General features: G+C 39.4%; 2 protein-coding genes across 2 annotated transcripts; one reads left to right on the plus strand and one right to left on the minus strand.

The window, feature by feature from the left end:
• The first annotated feature begins 1,199 nt into the window (after positions 1-1,199).
• Positions 1,200-3,432, plus strand: fbxl14a (F-box and leucine-rich repeat protein 14a). The gene has a single exon (XM_053505139.1). It carries the CDS (start codon positions 1,711-1,713, stop codon positions 2,911-2,913), a length of 1,203 nt encoding a protein of 400 aa, XP_053361114.1. The 5' UTR covers positions 1,200-1,710; the 3' UTR covers positions 2,914-3,432.
• Positions 3,433-6,256: 2,824 nt separating this feature from the next.
• On the minus strand, positions 6,257-10,981 carry chrm2b (cholinergic receptor, muscarinic 2b). Its single transcript, XM_053506013.1, has 3 exons — positions 10,768-10,981; positions 7,761-8,631; positions 6,257-6,884 (listed from the first exon to the last, which is right to left on the minus strand). The coding sequence occupies exons 2-3, from the start codon at positions 8,578-8,580 to the stop codon at positions 6,349-6,351; spliced, it is 1,356 nt and encodes a 451-aa protein (XP_053361988.1). The 5' UTR covers positions 8,581-8,631; positions 10,768-10,981; the 3' UTR covers positions 6,257-6,348.

Below are 10,981 nucleotides of genomic sequence, written 5' to 3' on the forward strand. Positions count from 1 at the left end.
GTAAAATATGGTGGTGGTAGTGTGATGGTCTGGGGTTGTTTTGCTGCTTCAGGACCTGGAAGACTTGCTGTGATAGATGGAACCATGAATTCTACTGTCTACCAAAAAATCCTGAAGGAGAATGTCCGGCCATCTGTTCGTCAACTCAAGCTAAAGCGATCTTGGGTGCTGCAGCAGGACAATGACCCAAAACACACCAGCAAATCCACCTCTGAATGGCTGAAGAAAAACAAAATGAAGAGTTTGGAGTGGCCTAGTCAAAGTCCTGACCTGAATCCTATTGAGATGTTGTGGCATGACCTTAAAAAGGCGATTCATGCTAGAAAACCCTCAAATAAAGCTGAATTACAACAATTCTGCAAAGATGAGTGGGCCAAAATTCCTCCAGAGCGCTGTAAAAGACTCGTTGCAAGTTATCGCAAACACATGATTGCAGTTATTGCTGCTAAGGGTGGCCCAACCAGTTATTAGGTTCAGGGGGCAATTACTTTTTCACACAGGGCCATGTAGGTTTGGATTTTTTTTCTCCCTAAATAATAAAAACCATCATTTAAAAACTGCATTTTGTGTTTACTTGTGTTATCTTTGACTAATAGTTAAATGTGTTTGATGATCAGAAACATTTTGTGTGACAAACATGCAAAAGAATAAGAAATCAGGAAGGGGGCAAATAGTTTTTCACACCACTGTATATAGATCTTTTTACACATGTACTGTTTGTTTGTTTTAATTAGAGGGAAATAGTAGTGCACGATAAAGTAAAACATTGTTTTTATCTCGCTTTGTCATTTTTGACAATCTGTGCAAATGAGGTTTATCATAAGATCTTTATTCCTTTGTTATGAAACCCAATAAGTCTACAAATGTGTTGCTGTTGGTAAGGCCGTCAGCAGGGGGCGCGCTGTACAGGCGCCAGAGTGTAGTTCACTTTTTTTTCCACACCATGCTGGCTAAAACTATTATGTCGTATTCGCTGTGTTTTTATTTTGAATAAAATAAACATGAAGCTTTTAACTTCATATAAGCATTTGCACTTAATACATAGTAGTAAAAAAACGCTGTATAAAGTCCGTACGGTTTAAAAAGAAGGCCACAGGAAGTGAGGTTTCATGGGCCGCATCCCAAACGGTTCCGTATTGGGCAGGAAGTGCACTCTATAGGCCATCTGACCTGTTTAGTGTAGTGTACTAGTGTAGGCAGCGTGCAGTGATATGAGAACGCGTTCACGGCAATGGCTGAGCAGTATCCGTGTTAATTCCGCGTCGCTTTAAAAAATATATATACATATATTTGTTCTTTTTAAATATTTTAACTATACATTTTAGTGTCAACATGTCCGTGAGGGTTTGTTGCAAAAGAAAAACTGTTTTATAGTTTTAAAACCGCAAGCTGGACTTCTGGAAACAAAGACTCGGCCATACAAAGCGGCGTGTGTGAGGAATGTTGACGCTAGCCTGTTTGTTTAGCTTAGCATGTTAGACAAACACGTTCCGAAATACATTAAATCGAGTTAACAGTCTCGTTTTTAATCACGCGATAGCAGTTTTGTGTATACACTTAACCAGAATGTGTACTTTCTAATCTTTCAGTATTGTCAGAAAGAACTTGGTGATTTAGCTTTATTTTAAATGCTAGCTAACTAGTTTAGCTTAGCCAGTCGGCTAATCTCAGTAAAGCGGTGTTGGAGCCGGGCTTTGGCGGAGCGGTGAAATGGAGACCCATATCTCAAGCCTTTTCCCGGAGATTTTAGCCATGATCTTCAGCTACCTGGATGTTAAAGGTAAAGGCAGGGTTGCGCAGGTGTGTGTGGCCTGGAGAGACGCGTCCTACCACAAGTCAGTGTGGAGAGGAGTCGAAGCTAAACTCCACCTGAGGAGAGCGAACCCGTCCTTATTCCCCAGCCTTCAGAGCCGAGGGATTAAAAAAGTGCAGATCCTGAGTCTCAGACGCAGCCTCAGTTATGTCATTCAGGGCATGCCGAACATCGAAAGCCTTAACCTGAGCGGATGCTACAATCTGACAGACAACGGGCTTGGACATGCATTTGTCCAGGACATTCCTTGCCTGAGGATCCTTAACCTCAGTCTCTGTAAGCAGATCACAGACTCCAGTCTTGGCCGAATTGCACAGTATCTAAAGAACTTGGAGTTTCTGGAGCTTGGAGGGTGCAGTAACATCACCAACACCGGCTTGCTCCTCATCGCATGGGGCTTGCACAGGCTCAAGAGCCTGAATCTCCGCAGCTGCAGGCACGTCTCCGATGTGGGCATCGGTCACCTGGCTGGCATGACGCGCAGCGCCGCGGAAGGCTGCCTCGGCTTGGAACATCTCACTCTGCAGGACTGTCAGAAACTCACAGACTTGTCGCTCAAGCACATTTCTAAAGGTCTGAGCAAGCTCAAAGTGCTAAACCTGAGCTTCTGCGGTGGCATTTCAGATGCTGGAATGATTCATCTCTCCCACATGACCCAGCTGTGGACTCTGAACCTGCGCTCATGTGACAACATCAGTGATACAGGGATCATGCACCTGTCCATGGGCTCGCTCCGGTTGTTTGGGTTGGATGTGTCATTCTGCGACAAAGTGGGAGACCAGAGCTTGGCCTACATCGCCCAAGGACTTTACCAGCTCAAGTCACTCTCGCTGTGCTCGTGTCACATCAGCGACGACGGGATCAACAGGATGGTGCGGCAAATGCACAAGCTGAAAACGCTGAACATTGGACAGTGTGTACGCATCACTGACAAGGGCCTCGAGCTTATAGCTGATCACCTGACTCAACTGACCGGCATCGATCTGTACGGCTGCACCAAAATCACCAAGCGGGGACTGGAGCGAATAACACAGCTCCCGTGCCTTAAAGTGTTGAACTTGGGGCTTTGGGAGATGACTGAGGGTGAAAGGGTTAGGTGATATCTGATCAGGCATCAATTTGTGCTTTATACTACCTCATTCAATGTTGTCACCATGTTTTAATTTCAATTTTATTAAAAAAATGTGAAGGAACTTTTAATTAGTTTAGTGTTATGAAATAAGAATGCTGAACATCTTTTGATTGATGTTTAATAGTATATATTTCTTAAATGCCTTTTTATTAGTAAGTGGATAGTTCAATTATTTTAGGGTGTCTTGCGGCACAATTCTTAAAAAAAATATTTTCTCACTCTCCGTTAGATTATACTGAATGCCTTAAAGTATTACCATCATCTTGGGAGCTTTAGTATTGCTCTTATAATTAAATATGGATCAGTGTTCAAAGTCAAGTGTTTTTTTCAAGCTTCTGACAGAAAAGTGAAATATTCTTTTTAGTAAGATAAACATATGCAATTTAAAACTGTGTAAAAAATATATAAATATATATGGTCAATTTATTGGTAAGATAATGTTTGGAATGTCTATTTTCCTATACTAAAAAAATTAAAATTGTTTTTGAAATTGTCCGCTTATGGTTTCCAGTTTTAATGGCTTGTAACATTAAGTTTATAAAACAAACACACAATTCGGAGTTATCTTACATGATCACTTATGTCATATTTGAAATGATATATATTTAAAGAAAGAGAAAAACAGGTACAGAAAAATTAGAAAAATGAGTCTGTATTAAAAAAGTACCCGCAATACCCTGCTGAGGAAAATCAATTTTGCAATGGTTTGTTTCACTATGAAATATGTTACTGTCATGTTACCCAGCCCTGTAAAGAAAAGCCCCCCAAAAATAAGCAAATTGTATAATTTTATTGAAGACCGCAAAATACACCCTTGTCAAAGGATTGTTGTTTGTAATGGACGGTAGGAAAAATACTGGCTTAGCTCTCATTTTCACGTGGGTGAACTAAACATTAACAACAGTTTACATTTAAAAATACTTGGCAGCTATTAATCCATATTACATTCAAAAAGATTATTAAGTTCATGGTAGGATATTCTGCGGTTGTACACTTTTACCGGTGTGTACAAAATATAATATCAGCAAGCCGAGGTGATGTACGGCTGTATCTGAACGATTATGACATACATTTCATGATTTTGTATGTTAGCAATAAAAATTCACACCATCGTGGTGGTGAGCAGGAAAATCAGGGGGTTTGCCATCCCTTCACAATGTGTAAAGATAAAATAAATGGGAAAAAAAAACAACAATGCAAAGCAATCAAACCGGGGCTTTTTATTGTGGAGAATAACAGAACATAGTTAAAAAAGGATATAGAATTATATACAACTTTATTTCTCTATATAATCTCCTGCTACACTAATGTACTTATCCCAGCGGTTCACTAGTGCTTGGATACCATCAATACGCCGGAGACATAATCAGACTGCCTGCTTTGAGTCTGAAATGCTGTTCTTCTAGAAATTCCTTTAACTGCCCAAACATGTGGAAATGACTTGCAAAGTCAGGACTATAGTGATGTGGCAATAACTCCCAGCTGAGTTCCTGTAATGTACAGGTGGGGTTGGTAAATGATTGTGTGTACAGTTTCCACAGACGAAAGTTGCTAACAAGTAATTCCTTAATTTTCAAGAATTAGGTTTTTCACAATTTTGCACCATCAAATATTTTACTGCGGCTAAGTATCTCATCTCTGTAATGTCCTTAAGGTCTTATGTAAATGTCAATCAAAAATCATTCACAAAAAATTTCATCACAATTCCTGGTTCATGATTGATTGAAATTAGTTTTTTTTTAGACGTACTTATTAATACTCAAATAAGCCCATGATTTATAAGGCACAAATATTAATTCCAGCTCCAAATGGTTTATAGATTGAAACACTGGCAGATGCATTAAAGGTAGAAGTGAACTGCATCTAGAAAAAATCTCTAGGCGTTCTCTCAGTAACATTAATGGGCCTCATTTATCATTCTTTTAGTAAAGGGTTTGTAGAACGTTCTTCCAACCCAATCTAAAGATCTCCACCAAAGTACTACTAAGAGCTCAATAATGCATACATTGCGAAGCGCCTCATGGCACAGCTGAGTTACATTTAGAGATGCCCACTAAACTCCATTAATGGTAAAACGCTCTTAAATGTGGCAGGCACTGAATCTTCCAGTAACGCAGCTCAGTTATCACAGCACATCAGCTACTGCAGGGACTCAACTCGTCCTTTGTTTTGTTTTGAACGGTTGGTCTTATTTGTCCTGATTTATTATTTATTGGATTGCTTTCTTTCTAATCGTAACAAAAAAAACAACAACTGAATTTCACAGAATTAAAAGTGATTTTAAACTTATTACCATAATCCATATATTAAGATGTCATTACTCAGTTTAAATCTAAATTAAAAAGATCACATCAGCGTTTGTAACCTTTGTGTAACTTAGAAGCTCTTTTAGGATAGAAACATCTTTTTCTTAACTACCTGGACTTTTATGAATAAAACACAACCCTTTTTTTTTTTACACCTCAGCCAATAAATGTGGGCTTTATATACTTTATATTTATATCTACCTTAGATACTGTACGTGCAGCATTATTTACGTCTACAAATAATTATCTGAACAATCAGTCCCGGGTTGACTTGAACACCCCTTTTATATAAAACACAGTGGCATAGTGGTTAGCACTGTGGCCTTGCACCTCCAGGGTCTGCGTTCGATTCCCCATAGTGTGTGTGTGTGAGTGTGCCCTGCAAAAGATTGGCACCCTGTCCATGATTAGCAATGCAGAAGATGAAATGAAGAAGGATAATAACAAGGACAAGATTTACTTGTGGTGGCGTCCCCATTCGCTCTGCTGACATGTTTAACTTGATTTTTTTTTTTTTTTACAGAAACTAGAAAAACAATGATAGATTACTTACTTAGTGCAAAGCATAGCATTCTTTATTTATCAGCAGAAAATACTCCTAATATACATTACATGCATTCGGTCAAGGCTTCAGTATTTGTCTGTATTGTATTTAAGTGTAGAGACATAGTTGTGCAGTGGGTATCGCTGCAGTCTCTCAGCTCCAGTTCTCCAATTCCATCTTAAATTCAGGATAGTATCTGTGCATCGTCTGTGTGTGATATGAATTAATAATTGAACGACCAATTTTATCCCATACATTCATTTTGTTTCGTATAATAGTCTTATTTTCTCAAGTTTTTGGTAACATCTAGTTTTACGTCATAGTGGCACAGTCTTAACAAAACGACTGTATGTACCTCCAGCATTTTAGCCCTGTGTATTTCCAAGCTGCATACTGAACATGACATGAATGTGACGTGCCCCTCTCATGGTCTGAGTATATATTATTGTCATCACTGTTGAAAAAAAAAAACCTGATCCAGCAAGAGCTTTGGATATATATAACCGAAATCTTACAATGAACTCATTAACTTCATGCAGAAGTCATTCGTGTTTTATCTGACTGTGCGAATGTTTTTGTACTTGCACAACAGCAGCTGCTTGAAGGTATTCTTGAAGGTGGCATTGCACAGGGCGTAGCAGGCGGGGTTAACCGTGCTGTTAATGTAGCAGAGCAAGTAGCCCAGCACCCACATGGAGTTTGGGATAGCCTCGCTGCAGAAACTATGGATCAACACCATGACATTGTAAGGGGTCCACGTGATCACAAAAGCCAGAAGAATAGCCATGATGGTCCTTGTGACTTTCTTCTCTCTGGAGCTCCCATTCTTCCTCCTTTTCTTGTTTGGAGGCATGAAGATCAGGGATACCAGGGGCTGTCTCTCCTTGTGATTGCAGGCCTTCTGATTTGCACTGTTATCTGTGGTCTCTTTGGAGGAAAACCTTAAACAAGTACGTTTGGCATGGATTGCTCTTATTTGAGGCAAAATCTTCGTCTGAGCATCACCGTTAGAAATGACATCCTCCCTCCGATTGGATGAGGCCAAGGGGCTGCCTGATGTGGAGTCATTTTCACTCTCCCTGTCCTCACCTGGGTCAAAAGAAATGATTTAAAATATCAGGAGGAATTTAAAGTTGAGTAAAATATAATGAGACTACCTTTCAGTAACAAAAAAACAAGCTTTTTAAAATTTGCTAGTCACATGTGCTACTATTCTGGAAATGAGGTCATGGGTAGACAAATTCACAGATTGTCATATGAGTGCACCAGGATGTTCAATAGACGTCACTTAGGTACCTTATGAACATTTAAAGGGTTTGTGACACCTGTGTCACCATGGGCTCATCCCGGCTAAGGTGATAAGGGATAACTTGTTGCCCACTTTAAGAAGGAACACACCTGTCCGTGGGGAAGGTACAGTACACAGGAAACCACCTGCACAGTACGGGAAATTGGCATGGGAAATATTACCACATGCCAAGTTCCTAGGAGGCCTTTTTTTTTTCAGATGTGAAGCAGGCAGTCTGATCGTGGCTCCTGAGAAAACTTTTTACCATGATGGAATACAAGCACTAGTGAAATGCTGGGATAAGTGCATTAGTGTAACAGAGGATTATATAGAGATATGGCTATTAAGTCCTGATTTGACTTAAACACCCCTAATAAAAGCAAGTTGGTATGAAATTCTAATTAAAATTTTGTCAGGAACATAAAACAATTTCATAATTTTATCAGTGAACACCAGAAATATACGTTGTATTACATGTTAAAAGAAAAAGGAAAAAATAGTGACATAGATAACTATAACCAATTTATACATTTATAATGGTTATGCTTCCTACATACTTTCTGACAGGTATTCTGTTTAAAGAACCAATATTGCAAATTCTATTTAATATTCAAATTTTAATTCAGGTTGTCATTAACATATTTTAAAGTCACCCATAAGGTAACTGACAGTCTTACCTATAATAGTGCTGGAAGTGTGCGGTACTTGCAAACCCTCTGCTTCCTTGCTTTCTTCCCTCTCCCTGTTTTTCTCTGCAGACAAGACAGCAGCCTGAGTCCTGCCCCCCTGACTCACCCCAGATGTTTCGTGGCAGTTTCTCTTCCTGATTCGGCTGCGACTAGCCTTGGAGATCTGCCAGTACAGTATACTCATAATGACCACAGGCAGGTAGAATGCAGCGATTGCCGTGCCAAAAGTGACCGCAGCATTGGAAAAGAACTGAATCTGACATTGGTCTTTGGACACTGTACGCTCCCCAGTGATGAACTGCCAGAAGAGAATGGCTGGAGCCCACAAGACAAAAGACAAGATCCAGGCAGCTGCGATCATTATACCTGCCATCCTCGTCGTCCTCTTGACTGGGTAGGTAAGTGGCTTGGTAACGCAGAAGTAGCGGTCAAAGCTGATGATAAGGAGGTTCATGACAGAAGCATTGCTTGCCACGTAGTCCAGAGCCAACCACAGGTCACAGACCACAGGCCCTAAGGGCCAGACGCCAATCACAATATAGAGGGTATAAAGGTTCATGGAAAACACACCGATGATGAGATCTGCACATGCTAAGCTGAAGAGGAAGTAGTTATTGACTGTCTGGAGGCTCTTATTGACCTTGATGGAGACGATGACCAGAACATTGCCGATAACTGTAATCAAGCTCAAAGTGCTCAGTCCCAAAATGATAAGCACCATTTCTGCCAGGTTGAAAGGACATTTCACATTTGGTCCAGTCTTATTGGCATAGCCGAAGCATACAGCAATACTTAAGTTGGAGTCCATCTTTCCTCAGTCTGACTGTATACCTATATCACTTTGGATCATCATCATGACCTAGGTGCAGACATAAAAGCATAGACTTAGACATGCAGAAATGCATGGGGACATGTTTCGTTCCCGGTAGCACTAAGAAATTAATAACTGCTGCAAAAATGCTTTTAATTAATGCTTGGCCCTCCCCATATTGCTAAGAGAAAGAAAAAGTGAGAGAGAAAGAGTATGTGTGTGTGTGTGTGTATATATATATATATATATATATATATATATATATATGGGGTGGGGGGGGGGACTGTTTGCCGAACAAATGATCTTTTCAAACACTGACTGCCTGATGTTAAATTTATTTCCTTTGTGCAGCCTGGCGCCAGATTGCTATCAGATCAAGAGACCAGGTGTGTGTGTGTGTGTTTAAATGGGGGGTGCCAGGGAACATAGAAGAGTGACAAAGGTGTACAATTGGCAGTTTAAATGTCATATATTGCAACCTTTTAAAGACATAAATTATATTTTTGCTTCAGATATGGCAGGATAATATGTCTAGTCATGATGTGACCAGTAGATGTAGACGTATTGACCAGTAATAAAGTTTATTATTTTGAGTATAAACCGTGACTCAGTTATATTCAGCAATCTGACCGTGTTGTTTTCTAAAGACTTAATGTCCGCGGGTTTTATGGTTTGGTAGTGTTTTCCTCAGAAACCATTTCACAGCAGTCTGTTCATAATCAGAGTTCAAGTCCACTCTTGACAGCATGAATAACAGTATATTCTGAGGTGTGAGTGTGTGACTACCCCACACGCTTCTTGCCCATGAAGTGCCCCTGCACTTGTAGTTCCAGCTTACATTAATGAACACACAGCTCCGGATGTCAGCAGAGACAAACCAGTCGCACATCTCTGCCCAGATGCCAAGGTTCCTGCTTGTCTGTGTATGGCATCTAAATCTCCAAAAAGTAAATAGTGAAATACCAGACACGTTGAGGTAGAGACAGCACTCATAATATTTTTTGCGGGCTACTGCGAAATGCCATCTCTATGTGAATTAGGTTTTGACACCTTGCTGAAGCACTTAGTATCTGGCTGCTATTGTGAAATGAGACTGATAACACTGCTCCTTGTTTCAACGTTACTAAAACAAAATCCCGATGTCACCTTCACCAACACTCCGCCTTTGTGTATTTTTAATAAGAGGTACGATGTCAATGAAAGAAAATAGCACCGTTGGAACTTCACGCTGATGACAAAGAGCTAAAACAATTTGTACGATCTGCCCGTAGGCCTTATTATGACTCGGTGTACAAGTTAAAGTGTTTCACCAGTTGTCATCTCTGCAGCATGTTCTGGGTAGGCGCTCAGTATCGTGAGAAATATCTCATTAGTGTGGCAAAGAGGTGCAAAATGAGAAGTGGTTATAAGATCTGTTCTCTGTGGTAAATTTGTTAAGCAAGTGTGTTTTTAGACATTCGATGGTTTGCTGCGTCAGAAATAATAGATTGTTAACTCTGGTAATAGTTCTTAAATTCTTAAATTATTTATTTAATTAATTATAAAGTAAAAAAAAAAGCTCCATGAGTGGTTTGTTAGTAAGAATAGAAATAAAGGGAAATAAACAAGTTATAAATAATAAAGTAAGGGAAACAGCAAAAATAATACTAAACCTGTATTTATAGTTTATAGTTTATGTGAAAATGTGCATGCAGTATAATATTTAAAGTGTTAATCAGAAATTTTAAACAGGGTTTTTTTTTACAATTAATTTATACCCCTTGGACATTAAAAGGAGCTGCATTTATAGTTATGTTTAATAAGTAATTATGCTTTATAAGGTTAATAAATCTTACAGATTGCCTAAAAATGTCACAGTAGTAAAGTAGTACTTACATCTTTTGTACAGCTAGTGTGTATGTTTATGTGAAAATGTGTATGCAGTATAATATTTAAAGTGTTAATCAGAAATTTTAAACAGGGTTTTTTTTTTTTTTTTACAATTAATTTATACCCCTTGGACATTAAAAGGAGCTGCATTTAAATTACAGGAACAAATATTGTAGATTTAAGGGGATCAGTAAAGTCTTCACTTCATGTTTAATAATATGTTCCTCACCAAGAGTGTACTTACAGCTTTCTACAGATTCATACAGAGCAGATAGATTTTTTTTTTAAATAAAGTACACACAATCTTGACTTTACCTTCTCTCGCACACATTCAGGAGTTGTCCCTCCGCTCCAGAGTAGCAGTGCGTGTTTAAGGGAAATACATCGCAGAAAGCCATCTCTCGTGTCGTCTCGTCTCGTCTCGTCTCCTCGGTCCTCTGGTCTCGGTTGTAGGTTTGAGTTGCGTGTCTTGTCTCTTACCGACGCTGAATGAGCGCTCGGAGAGTCGGCGGGTGTGTAAATAACGTGT

The sequence above is a fragment of the Clarias gariepinus genome, chromosome 10, assembly GCF_024256425.1.
Source record: "Clarias gariepinus isolate MV-2021 ecotype Netherlands chromosome 10, CGAR_prim_01v2, whole genome shotgun sequence".
Lineage (NCBI taxonomy): Eukaryota > Metazoa > Chordata > Actinopteri > Siluriformes > Clariidae > Clarias > Clarias gariepinus.